The sequence below is a fragment of the Gouania willdenowi genome, chromosome 19 (assembly GCF_900634775.1).
Source record: "Gouania willdenowi chromosome 19, fGouWil2.1, whole genome shotgun sequence".
Lineage (NCBI taxonomy): Eukaryota > Metazoa > Chordata > Actinopteri > Blenniiformes > Gobiesocidae > Gouania > Gouania willdenowi.
In genome coordinates, this window is record NC_041062.1 from 3134392 (window position 1) to 3148275 (window position 13884).

Here is a 13884-nt window from a genome sequence, read left to right on the forward strand (position 1 = left end):
TTGTTTCCTTTTTTCCCTCCATTTTGTTCCACATTTTTGCCCTTTTTCACTATTGTTTGCCACATTTTACCCATTAAAGCTCCCCTTTGCCTTTAAATACCAACTGATTCGTTTTTATTTGACAACTATTGGACAATTTTTGACCACCTTTGTCTTTGGTAACAAGGAAAAGAGGACTACTGTCAACAAGTATGTTGAGTCTGGATCTTTAAAAGCTAAAGACCAAGTGAAAAACCTTGGTGTTCTGATTGACTCAGATCTTACATTCAGCGTCAGATCAAATCTATCACAAAAACATCTTCTACCACCTAAAGAACAGTTTTAAAGTCTTTACACTGGCTCCCAGTCAGCCTCAGAATAGACTTTAAAGTTCTGCTGCTGGTGTATAAATGTGTGAATGGGTTTGGTCCAGAATACATCAGTGACATGTTAGTCAGGTATGAACCCAGCAGGTCTCTCAGATCTACAGACACAGGTAAGATAGTAGAGCCCAGAGCTCACAGTAAACATGGTGATGCTGCTTTTAGTTGTTATGCTGCAAAGAAGTGAAACAAACTGCAGCAGAGCTGAAGTCAGCATCACGTGAACATTTTTAAATCAAAGGTAAAGACACTTTTTTTCTCTACTGCATATGATTGAGAGGGAGATTTATGGTCATGTTGTTGATGATTTTAATTGATTTTTACTGATGATTTTTTTTTTTTTTTGAACTGTTGAATGCTTTCTGTTGCACTTTTTGATCATGTAAAGCACATTGAGTTGCCATTTCTACCTGTTACCATCGCTCTTCACATAAAAACCAACACGTGTTTTGCCTTTGAATCAGGAACTACTTTAAAATAATTTCCAGAGCAACAAATAAATGCACAACAAAGAGCTTCATACATTTCTTTAATTCAGACGTCAGAGTTTAACACATTTGGAAATCATGACAAACAAAAGTCATGGTCAAAACAAAAAAAAGTTGGACATTTTTGTAGTTTTCAAAGACAAACTGAATTAATTATGCATTTGTTTCTGCTCTTGGACAATAATTTGGGGGATATTACAGGAGATAATTTCAAAAAAAAGTTCAAAATAAAACAGTTTCAGATATATAAAAGTCTTTATTCTAAAGCTCCATTTATCACTGAGTGTTTTACAGCGAAACAAACCCACAGATAGGATTTCTATTTATGATCCTTTCAGAGTTCTGCTTTTATTTTTGTGAAACTTGGCCTTTCCCTCACGTTTCTCATTGGAGTCCTTGTTTTTATGACTGGCTTTAATCTCGGCCTCCCACTGTTTTTTCACCAGCGTGTACAGCCTCATGGTCGCCTGGGCGTCCTGGACCTGCCACATTTAGAGAAGAAACAAACCTGCTTACAGCTTCTGTGCATCAAACACATCATTATTACCATCAGTGGTTAACGTACAGATGAATGTTCCCCCTGCTGGACTTTCACATGGAGGATCTCTTTACAAAGGGCTTTCAACGAAGGCCGACCACTCTACCAAGAAGAAAAGAAAAAAAACACACATTATAAGCAGAGGTGGGACTCCATGAAAAATTAATTACAGACTTTGTAATTAATTAATCTAAATTAATCTCATAATACTTGACACAAAAAGCAACATTTTTACAATTTAAATGGAATTTGGTAAATGAGTGAATAAATAAAAACAACAAAATTGTTTATTTCTTTCCATCACTGAGTGCTAACATAAAGTGTAATATGAATTAAGAATATTACGATTGCACAAACTTCAATTTAATTCTACATAGCAGTTCATTACATTTTTAGGGTTTTTTCAAAACATATTTTTTGTTGCTAATTATAGAGGTATTTATAGAAAAAACAATCCTGTTCTAAAAATGACGTAACCCCTCCCACCCCTTATCCCCCACATATCAACAGGAGGGGTACAACCAAACAAACAAACAAACAAATAAATAATATACATACAAATGCATTTTTATATGCATTAAAAAAGTTCAAAATAAAAGTCCCAGCCCTAATTATGAGTTGAAAACTTGAGGTTTGCATACAGATCTTACCTGTACAATCTTCCTGAAAGGTTTATATTTCTGCGTGTCCCGAATCTTCTTTTTTGGATGATCCAAAAGCAAAATCTGAAAGGCGAGTCGGTTATCGTCAGCTCACTTCTTTAATTAATTAAAATAATGGGTTATTTTTCACACACGTCAACCATTAAGCTACCTTTAAGTCGTTGTGTATCGCGTGTCCAACGACTATTCTTCCCTGTAGAATATCTGCCACCTCCTTCTGAACCGTCTGCACGTTCTCTCCTGCAGTCGCACAACCGGGGAATAAAAACACATTTCTCATCTCGTTATCGTGGTTTGCTTTGCCACACAGAAATACGACCACTCACCGTGTCTGATGTCGTCTGGGCGGATGCCGCTGACGGCGGTCCGGTAGTCCGTGACTTTCTCTGTCGGTTTCACGTATTTGTCGTAGATGCATTTCCCAAAGTGGTTGACGAGGGAGACGCGGGCCAGGATGCTGTCCTCGCCTTTAAAACCAACCCCCACCATCTCACAGTCGATGGCCACCACCCGCGTCAGTCTGACGATGAACATTTGGAAAACACTGTTTACTTTCAGCTGTTATAGCGAGTCATTTGCACAACAAACGTGAAACTTTATTTTTATCCTTTCAAGAGGAGTTACTGGAGTTTACCATTTGTTTGTTCTTTACAAAAGTTCATTTTAAATTAATTTCAAATAAATTCAGTTAAATATTTATTGTGATTCAACCACATGGAACTATATTTTGTTTTATTTTTGGTTGTATAAATACAAACCTCTGAGGACTGGAAATTCTGCTAAGTTCCACATGTTATTAACAATATTCAGGGAGAAAATTAAGATGTATAGAATAGGAAATAATATCTGATAAACTAATAATTTATTACACACAATACAGTCATAAAATGATATCAAACAAGGAGGAAAATTGTGCTTGGTGTCATTTGATAATTTGAAAATAATCATCTGAATGAGCTGTAGAAATATTTTCAAAATCATCTTAGTTTGAATGAAAAAATTACCCATTTCATTTATTTGACTTGATTGAAAGAAAGACAACAGGTTGGCGTCCCAATCTAGGTCTCAAACCATAGTTCGGTAATCGAGGAATCGTAAAAAAATAATCCAACATGTTAAAAGAATTTATTAGGCATGTTTAGTGTGAGGTATAACACCATTTACCCCTCGAAAGCACGTTCTTTGACCAGAGATCCCTCCACGTCTTTAGGCTTGGGCAGGCCTTGCTTCTTCCTCATGATTTCTGCAGCTTCTGCTCCCACCGTGGCCTCCACGTCATCAGGATCCACATCATCAAACCAAAGGTCCTCTCTGCACAAGCCCAGAAGAACAAATATAATAATGAACCAGTCACATTTCATTCATACATAACCAGTGGTTCTCAAACTTCTTTGTCCAACTACAACGTTTTACTCAGAATTCTGTGAAAAAACAACTCTAGATCGTAATTATAAAATAAATGAGTGATAACGCACATTTTAAATAATCTCATTTTGTAAATAAGTGGAATGAAACTTTATTTAGTGATTTATTTCTATAGTTTTTATCATTTAACCATTGTATTTCTAGTTCATGTTCTAATCAAGATCATTTCTATCATCAGTTTGTGTGTTTTTGGTGTCGTTTGGTTATTTATGTCGTTTTGTGCGTTTCGCTGTTATTTTTGTGTATTTTGTAGTGATCTTGTGTATTTTGTAGTGATCTTGTGTATTTTTCTCTCGTTTAGTGTGTGTTGCTGGTAATAGTATTTTTATCTCTTAGTGTGTGCGTGTGTGTGTGTGTTTGGTGTCATTTTGTGTATTTTGTTGTCGTTTGTCTGTTCTTTTTATTGTTCAGTATATTTTTCTCTTATTTTGTGAGTTTTTGTTGTCGTTTTGTGAGTTTCTGGTGACATTTATTATCATTTTTAACTAATTAAACATAAAACCCATATGTGTAATGCTTTCATTTTTTACCCCCTGTAGTGCCATTGCGTACCTCAAGGGGTACACGTACCCCCATTTGAGAAACACTGATATACGCTATAAAAATGCAGAACTCAGAGCGCTGAACACTGACTCTGTAGGTTTTGTCTCCTCAGAAACCGACAGCGTCTTCTTCTTCTTCTTCTTTGCTGCGATTAATTGAAGTGACTTCTCTCCCTCCTGCTTTCTCTTTGGAGCTGAAAACGTTCTCGCCTCTGGAGCAGCTGATGTCTCCGAGTTCTTCGGAGTCTCCTGGGAAACAGTTTGCTGTATTTTTTTCTCACTGTCTTTTTTAATGCGGCCAACGTTGTCCTTAGGAATAGTCTGATCCGCTTTTTTCTCCACCACACCGTTCTGATGCTTCGGGTCGACCGTTTGCTTCTTCTGAGGCTGACTGGCCTTCAGGATCTGTGGAGAACTCTCAGTTAGATCGTGCAAAATATAGAAAATGCTACTTTCTTTAAACTGGTTCTATAGTTATTTGGTTCACAAACGCTTTAGTGTCAAACCAGAAACTTTGACGTCATGATGCAACTGTTTCATTTTAAGATTATTCACCAAATCCTTTAAGTTTTGCATAAAATATTATCTATTAGGTTGAGGATAAAACAAGGACAGTTGCATGCAAACATCACGCCAGAAACAAATATACACTTTGTGCAGAATTTGTATTAGAATAGGAAAGATTCACAGAGATGCTGGACAAAACTGATGGCACTCATATGATATATGATACAGTGTGTAAGAAGACATTTATTCTGCAATATTTCACCGTGCGATTATCGTATCTATCCAAAAAATGTTCAAACCATTTTTTAAGTCAGGTTTTTTTTTTCATTAAAAAAACATTTATTTACGCTAACATATGCATAGCACATAAATGCCCAGTCACTAGGTATCAGTGGACCACATCGAACGATGTATATCGTATTGTTTAGTATCGAGATATATTGTATCGTCAGATTCATGGCAATGCACACCTCTATATAAACGTGATATGACGTCTTTTTTTTGTTCCTCTGTATAGTGAGAAACTTGAAATACGTTCACAAGAAATACATGTTGTATAGTGAGTCTGATATGAAAATATTTTATAGTAAAAACAAATGCAATAATTAATGTCAGGATGGTTCTTAAAATCCGAGCATAAGAAGATCATCGTTCAGTAATAATTTGATCAATAATCAACCCTTTCTTACAGACCTCTTGTAATATTTTCCAGTTGGCAGACAGCTGCTGTGGATCTGTTGGTGGACCACTTTGTGGAGCTTTTCTCTTTTCTGGAAGCATTTGTTTATTCTTGAACTTCTTCTTCATGTGCTGCTTTTTCTTCTTCGTCGTCGCTGTGCTGTTTGTGTCTGTGGCGGAGGACTTACTAAACTTAGCCTTAAAGTAGCGTTTATTTCCCTTCACTTTAGACATTACTGAAGAGTTTGTCTGAACACAAGTAACTAACATTAAAAAAAAAAGTACAATGAATTGAAGTACGACGAAGAGTGTCACTAACAAATGTTTCCACAGGAAAAAAAATAATAATAATTGGCTGTGATAATAGTCTATTCTAAAGGATTTACTCCCGTAATGTCAACGAAGTAAAGATAAAAACGTTGTTTTCCATGTAGCAGTCCAATGCCATGCTGTAATAGCTCCCAAACGTGCATCTGTAAAATATGTCCGTCGAAAGAACACTACCACCATCTAAAAATAACAATAACAACGATAAATTATTACATAATATCATGAAAAAATGTATTGGATCAATTTTTTTTAATTTGATAGTATAAAGCCTAGTACCATCCAAAAAAGACATTTATTTTCTGATTTATTTTACAAACGGAACCTTCGTAATCAGCTCTCGTTTTAGACGTCATGTCCGACAGTCAGCAGAGCTTTGTGTTTACTTCCGGTTTTTAGTGCAAAGCGGCTTTGGGGCGTTTTAAAGAAGAATTATAGATTATGTTTTTGTGGGTTAACAAATCTAGTAAGTGTGAGTTTATATTTTATAGATCTGAAAATTTGTTATAAATTCGTGGTCTGACATGTTTTGTGTTTCCGGTGTCGGTTTTTGTTTCAGATCATGGTGGAATCTTCTCCATCTCGTCATCCTGAAAGAGCAATTTACGGCTTCGTCCTCTTTCTTGGATCTCAGTTTGCTTTCTGTAGGTCAAATATTTTCTATTTTCTCCCAGAGTGTGTGTCATTCATTGAATCCCCCTTGTTATCATTGCAATACTATTTTATTACATGTGCAATTTTAATTATAGCTCAATTATGACTCCTAGACGATTGGGATAGTCTTGCTAAGGAAAATCCAGTTTTTGTGGAAGTGTTTAGAGGAAAAATCGAGGTGGAAAATCTAGCCCTTGTGGTCTGATCCACTAAAAAGAAAGATTAATTCAAAGTTGCTGTGGCTACAATAGTAGTTTACCACCACTAAGTGTGGAATGAAAGAATAATGCCTTGTTAGTCATGTAAAGCGACTTTGAGTGTCCAAAAAAGCGCTATATGAAATTGATTTATTATTATTATTAATAATAATAATAATAAAGTTAATGCCTTAGCTGTAGAAATGAAACAGAATTGTATCAATTCAATTCATTTCAACTTTATTTAGATAGTGCCAATTACAACTAATTTCATCTCAAAGCGCTATCAAAATATAAAAATTGTAACAAAAAGAAAAGAAAAAAAAACATCAACAAATCCACATGAACAAGCATAAGCGACAGTGGGAAGAAAAAATCCCTTCTAACAGTTTTTCTTTTTAACAGGAAGAAATCTCCGTTAGAACCAGGTTCAGAGGTGGTAGCCATCTGCCTCGACTGGTTGGGTTAGTGGACAGGAGGAAGAACAGAACAGGACAGAGAGATAGAACATCCGAGTGTTCCAGACTAGTTGAGCCGTGAACCACGGATCAGGAACTGCCATCATCAGCTTCAAGAACCTGAAACAGAACAGACAGAGAAGGACGAGGAGAAGGCACTAACTGCAGAAAAACATGATATAGATGGTGGATTGTGTTGGTGTTCTTCTATATAATCTTTGTTTTTAGTTCCTTAGGTTTAGGGCTTGTTTCCTAGTGGTTAGGTTAATGCTATTATACAGTATACGCTTTAGCAGATAAGTAGGTTTTGAGTTTACTTTGAAAGGTGGAGAGGGTAGCAGCCTCCCGTACTAAGACTGGGAGCTGATTCCAAAGGGGAGGAGCCTGGTAGCTGAATGCTCTGCCTCCTGTTCTACATATGGACAATTTAGGAACTTCCAGAAGACCAGTAAACTGAGAGCGGGGTGATCTGCGCGGACGATAAGGCACTAACAGGTCTCTAAGATACACAGGAGCTTGATCATGTAGAGCTTTGTATGCTAACAGGAGGATTTCAAACTCTACTCTAGATTTTACAGGAAGCCAATACTGGAGAAATATACTCTCTCCTGTTAGTACCTGTTAGTAATGAAGCTGCAGCATTCTGAATTAACTGGAGACTTTTTAGTGAGTTACAAGGACATCCTGACAGTAGAGAGTTACAATAATCTAGTCTCGATGTAACAAATGCATGGATTAGTTTTTCAGCATCACTCTGGGTCAAGATATTCCTGATTTTAGAGATATTATGGCGGTGGAAGAATGCTGTCCTTGTGATTTGTTTAATATGAGAGTTTAAAGATAAGTCAGTATCAAAGATAACGTCTGACTTTTTTACTGTGGTGCTGGGTGACAGAGTAATGCCATCCAGAGACACTATTTGCTCTGATAATTTCTCTCTGAGGTGTTTTGGACCAAATAAAATCACTTTGGTTTTATCCTGGTTAAGAAGGAGAAAGTTACAGCTCGTGTCTCTATCACTGTCGTCACGGCTCACAGTTTGATTTTCAAGCAATCTGTAGAGAAAGTGTGTGAGGCTATAATATATACAGATAACTGTCTCAATGATACAATTACTCATTTACGGCATCATATTAGGGCCACATTAAAATAGAATAAAACATCTTGGCACTCCGGGATTATATTCGTAATATTTCAAGAATAAAGTTGTAATTTTATGAGAATAAAGTTGTATCTTAATAACATCTTAATATTACGACTTTAATCTAATCTAATCTAATCACTTTTTTTCTCTACTGCATATGATTGAGAGGGAGATTTTTGGTCATGTTGTTGATGTCATGTGTTTGTTGATGATTTTAATTGATTTTACTGATGATTTTAAATCTTCTTATTGATTTTAAACAGTTGAATGTTTTATCATGTAAAGCACATTGAATTGCCTTGTGTATGAAATGCACTATACAAATAAATTTGCCTTGCCTTGCTTAAAACTATTATGACTTTAATGTAATTACTTTATGCCTTTTTTCCTCAAAATATTACAATTTCAATCTTGTATTGCTCATATTTCTTTTTTATTTAATGTGGTCCTAATACGCCGTCATACACTACGAACTAAATCATTTTTTTTTAACTGCCAGAAATAGAATATGATAAGTAGAGGTTTTGATGGTGTTTGCATTATTTATAAAGAAGATTTGATATTTTAAATAAACTTTCTTGTATTAAATGAAATAATATATTTAACGTTCTTGTTTTCAGTTCTTTACTGTTTTTGGGCCTTTATTCCAGAGGAGTGGCTCCATTCGATAGGACTTACTTATTGGCCTCAGAAGTAAGTAGACTCTCTGTAATTAGTGAAATAGTTGTGATTGGTTGAAATCAACTCTTCCTGTGCAGGTATTGGGCTCTTGCTGTTCCGACCTATCTGCTGGTGGCGTTGACACTCACTTTGCTGCTGCTGTTTGGAGTGAACATGAATAACACTGCGACACTCGACTCAGTGGACAACGTCACAGGTTCGACCACTGTCCAATGACGCTGTTTCCACCTTACACTGCAATCATCAGTTATAGCCATGTTCATTTTCTCTGTCATAGACGTGTATGCACGAAATCAGGTGACAGAACATCGCTGTGTGGGAGGAGTTCCACGCCTGAAGGATGTCTCCATCAGCGAAGTCAGCAGAAGGTTATTTTTAAATCATGACGATGCGCCGCAGTCACACTGACGTTTGTTTTTTTTTTTTTTTGCAAGTTATCAACTAGGTGAAATGTCATGGCAACTCAAAGGTGTATCTTGTATTTTTAAATGATGGATCATGGTGTTATATTTGAATACTTCGTGAATTATTTCTGTAATTTGTTTTTTATAGGAGTTCTATGTGTGGTTATTGAATCATCACTCATCAGAATGTAATTTAATTTGCTCGATCTCATATTATTTCATCAAATGTACTTTTATAAATGCTTAATCATCCCATGGTTAGCACAACTGATCAAATTTAGTTACGCTCACAAATTCACATGTATTCTGATTTAATTGCACTTTATCCTGTCAATTCTGATCTCATTTGATTAGACGGTATAGATGATAATGTGATGTCATTTTATCTGTGGTAAGTTGATGATCTCTGAATGTATATCTGATTTTATTTGTAAGCATCGAACAATAAGAATGTTCAAACCATTTTAAATCCTCTAAATAAAACTTATTTACAATAACGTGTTGCATTGCATTTTATCCATGCAGTATAACAGAGATGGGACACTTTTATCACAGTAGGGGCTGCAAAAATGGGATTGTCCAATATGAGGGTACATTATCAGCATTCATGTCAGCGTTTTGTATGTTTTTCTCTTTCACTGTTGTCCATCTTTTTTTGTTTTGTATGTTTTTGGAATCATTTTTGTGTATTTCTGTTGTTGTTTTGAGTATTTCTACGTCTGCTCTTTGGAGTCCTTTAGTGGATTTATTTTGTTGCGTTAGGAGTCATTTTTGTGTTTTTATTTTTTTAAAGATAGATAGAAGTCTTTATTGTCATTGCATAAGAAAACTATGCAAATAGTTAAAAAATAAATAAATAAATGCATAAATAGAAAGTGCAAAACAAATAAAGTAAAAACACAAAATTATGCAAATAGTTAAAAAATAAATAAATAAATGCATAAATAGAAAGTGCAAAACAAATAAAGTAAAAACACAAAATTATGCAAATATAAATATAAACCAGTCCAGAAATTGCATAATTCAATTATGTGTTAAATTTTTCACCAAACTATACACTTCTGCCAAATTTCATGAAATTTCACCTTTGGGAAGAGCCTCAAAAATCCAAGTAAAGTGTCAGAAAAAGAATAATAATTATAATATTAAGGAGAAGAATCTGTTCGGGAACAATAGGGCCTTTGCACCGCCTTCGGTGCTCGAGCCCTAATAGGCCAAAAACTTCATGGAGGACCAATATCTTTATTATAGTGTAGTGGTTACCAAACTTTTCACAGTTCCGTACCCCTTCAGACATTTAACCTGCAGCTATGTACTCCCTACCGCTGCACACTTCAAAAATCATAATAATGTCATGCAGCATTTTTCAACCTTGGGGTCGCCTGGAATGTCTAATAATTTATAATAATAATAAAAAGTCTGTCAATGTATTTTAAAATGTTTTTTTTATTATTATTTTTAAAATTATAACACCACACACAAAACTAATTTAAACAACTGTACTTTCACTTTCTCAAATATAAACCTAGTTAAAAGAAATCGCTGTTTAAAAATATCTGAGCTGGCCCATCTCTGTGCATTAATCCTTGCAACAACAAACATTATCAAAAGCTCATTCTGGAAAGAAAATAAAAGTCTATTGAGACGCCAAAAATGTGTGATATTAAAATGAGGTCACGACTCAAAAAGGTTGGGAACCACTGATGTAATGTCATATACAATGAAGCCCTACAGTGAAATTTGTTTCTGAATTTAACCTATCCTGTTGAGGAACAACATATAATACTTAAAAAAAGAATAATAATCTGTAACCATGGGTACGGTCTTACATCGGCTAATTTGTGGCAATGCATGTATATATTCTAGTTTCCAATTTTTGTTTTTTTTTTATTCATGTACCCCCTGTGATAATTTGCGTACCCCTGGGGGTACCCGTACCCCACTTTGGGAACCAAGATGGATTTGCAAACAGCAGTTTGTTACAAGTGTATTATATTGTGAACCAGCAGGGGGCAGCATCACAATAACAGCGTCTACGTAGCCTCGCTAGTGCAGAGAAGAAGAATGTGTTCCGCTTTGTTTTTTTTGATGTATTTATCATCAGTTAGTAGTGTTTGTGAGTGTATTCACTAAATAGTTAGCTGTTAGTTAGTGGGTGAAGCCACAGAAACACTGATGGCCTTCCCTCTTCCTCTATGGCTGGCGGTGCAGGACGAGCTGCTGCGGTGTGAGGAAGACTCTGGTTCTGGTTCTGGTTCTGGTCCTGGTTCTGGTCCCAGGAGCTGCTTTGACTCCTTCGATGATGAAGCTCTGTTTGAGCTCGTGCACCTCAACAGACCCTGCGCCGCTTTCATCACAGACGCGGTCCGGAGCCACTTACAGGCGGACAAGTCCCCCCTGTCCGTGGAGTCCATGGTCCTGGTGGCCCTCAACTACTACGCCCACGGGGTTTTATCCACCACGGCGCTGCAGAAAGTAGGGCTGAACAAAACCGAGTGTCTCACCACGGTGGTGAGCACCGTGTCCGAGGTGATCGCAGCGATGGCGGATCAGTTCATTTCGTTCCCGATGACCGACGACGCCAGGTGCAGGGTCGCCTCCAGGACCAAGGACTTCTGTGGGATCCCCAACCTGCTGGGGATCCTGGCCCCGGCTCACTTTAAGATCAGAGCCTCTCCCTATGAGATCAACGCCTTCAGGTCATTCATCAACTGCCAGGGCTTCACATCGGTAGTGAGTCAGATCATATGTGACTGTGATGGGAACATACTGAGTGTAGAGAAATGCTGTGCAGGCAGAGAAAATGAGCTGGACATGTGGGAGGCATCGCTGAAGCAGAAAGAGATGGAGGAAGGTTTGCATGGATCATTCAGGCTGATTGGTAAGATCATCCATCCATCAGTACTGTAGTAGGGGTGTGCATTACCATGAATCTGACGATATGATACGATATATCCCAATAAATCCCAATACTTAACAATAGGATATACATTGCAATATTTATAATAGTGCATGGACCAATCTTGATATTTTTCGTCAAACTGACGACATACGATATAAATCTTGATATTTTCGACTCAATAAAGTCTTACCAAAGAGACAATTCTGGGTTAAATTTGTTGACGCAAAGTGCCACACAGTCACATTTATTAACAAACAGCTGCACAATATGTGCCACTTTTGGCTTTTTCTCCTATAAGGGACAGCACGTGTGAGTGAGTTCTGTAGTGTGGCTTATTTAGGGGAAGGTCTGGTTCAGGAAATCCATCTAACTGTGCTGTTCACGCTGTTCTGAGACGTAGCAGAAGCAGCGACTCCTAAAATTACTATTTTAATACAAAATAAGCTGAATGGGTTATGTAATTTAAACAGTTTAAACTGGCAAATAATGGGCGTGACAAATTGTGAATTGTAGTGCTGAACGATGAATTGCATTTGCGATGTCGCGATAACATAAAACGTGATTTTCTAATCACAAAGGCTGCAATTTTTTACATTTTTTTTCCTTGTACTGTCCTGTTAAGTTCAGAGAGTGTTCAAGAAGTGCCGTCGTCCACATGTTCACATGTTTCATGAAACATGAAGTTAGTTAGATATGTTGAAGAGGTAAATCCACAAATTGGTTTGCTTTATTGTTGTAATCTGTGCTTTAATATTTACATCTTATGAAACAGATTGATTTATTGCTTGTGTTCATTGAAAAATACATGACAAGAGGCCCTTGAAAAAATAATCGCATATTAAATTGAAATCGCAATTAGATTATTTTCCAAAATTGTTCAGCCCTAGCAAATTGGCAAAAATAATCATGAAATATGGTGACAATAATGGGTCAACATATGCAATATTAGGTGGAAAAGTGGTGGAAAGGGTTTATAAGTGCTGAAGATATCTTGAAAGTGGAAAAAATGTGCCGAAAAGGCATTGAAATTTGATGGAGAAGTGTCAGAAATGGGAGTAGTGTAGCAAAAATGCATTAAAAGGAGCAAAAATATGGTAAGAAAAAGTGATGAAAATAGGTTAAAATATGGTAAGTTTGGTGTAGTTGCAGAAAAATATGTATAAATAAGTAAAAATGTATTCTTGGTTTCTTGAAGGCATCTGGGGAGGGAAAATAAATAACAAGGCAATTGATACTTGAATCTAGTGTTGACTCAGCATCTTCAATGTGTCTAACTAACGCTGTGTGTATTCTCTGGTGTGTTACGTTGCAGGCGGGCATAGCTACTACAAAAGCAAACACGTTCTGACTCCCGTGTTGGAACCTTCCTCTAGAGGGGAGTACCGTTTCAACGCGGCCCACGGTAAGCTGCACAACGTCATGCTGGCAGCGATCAGTGAAATGAAGAGGCGCTTCGAGTGTTTAATGCAGCTCGGCTTCGCGCACGAAGGCTCCTTGAACAAAAAGTCCATCATCATCAAGTCGTGCTGCGTGCTGCACAACATCGCCAAAAAGTTCTCTGTCCCATCCCTGCCGGTGGCGGGGGAAATATTCCCCCAGTGGACGGGGAAGCAGTATTCACTGGGGGAAATGAACCCTGAGATCCTGAAGGTGAGGCAGGAAGTGATCGCTAGTAACTTCTCTTACTGTGACAGCGAATGGGACAGAATAACCACAGAAGAAGAGGAGCAGTGACTTGTTTCATCGTCTATCAACATGAACTTTATTTCACCTTTATCGACAATTAAAAAACAATCCAAACAGCGTTTTGTCAGCAGGAGTGTGAAAGGAATGAAAACATGAAAGTTAAATGAATGTGAAGTGTGCATTAAAATACAGTAAAACTAATCCATGTAGTCATGATTTTTGATACAGT

The 13884-nt window shown here is 36.9% G+C and overlaps 3 protein-coding genes across 4 annotated transcripts; 2 read left to right on the forward strand and 1 right to left on the reverse strand.

The window, feature by feature from the left end:
• Positions 1-874: 874 nt before the first annotated feature.
• Positions 875-5678, reverse strand: rexo4 (REX4 homolog, 3'-5' exonuclease). The gene is made up of 8 exons (XM_028476184.1): positions 5218-5678; positions 4109-4422; positions 3215-3361; positions 2377-2570; positions 2202-2290; positions 2039-2113; positions 1416-1490; positions 875-1332 (listed from the first exon to the last, which is right to left on the reverse strand). Exons 1-8 carry the CDS (start codon positions 5470-5472, stop codon positions 1174-1176), a joined length of 1308 nt encoding a protein of 435 aa, XP_028331985.1. The 5' UTR covers positions 5473-5678; the 3' UTR covers positions 875-1173.
• A 208-nt stretch (positions 5679-5886) lies between these two features.
• On the forward strand, positions 5887-9450 carry pigp (phosphatidylinositol glycan anchor biosynthesis, class P). 2 transcript variants are annotated; one of them, XM_028476185.1, is made up of 5 exons: positions 5887-5995; positions 6089-6173; positions 8603-8675; positions 8741-8859; positions 8941-9446. In XM_028476185.1, exons 2-5 carry the CDS (start codon positions 6092-6094, stop codon positions 9069-9071), a joined length of 405 nt encoding a protein of 134 aa, XP_028331986.1. In that variant the 5' UTR covers positions 5887-5995; positions 6089-6091; the 3' UTR covers positions 9072-9446. The 2 variants fall into 2 exon arrangements, with proteins under 2 accessions (XP_028331986.1, XP_028331987.1); XM_028476186.1 differs by having other exon boundaries at positions 5903-6001; positions 8941-9450.
• A 1684-nt stretch (positions 9451-11134) lies between these two features.
• Positions 11135-13829, forward strand: LOC114481763 (putative nuclease HARBI1). Its single transcript, XM_028476799.1, has 2 exons — positions 11135-11948; positions 13282-13829. Exons 1-2 carry the CDS (start codon positions 11243-11245, stop codon positions 13701-13703), a joined length of 1128 nt encoding a protein of 375 aa, XP_028332600.1. The 5' UTR covers positions 11135-11242; the 3' UTR covers positions 13704-13829.
• Positions 13830-13884: the final 55 nt, after the last annotated feature.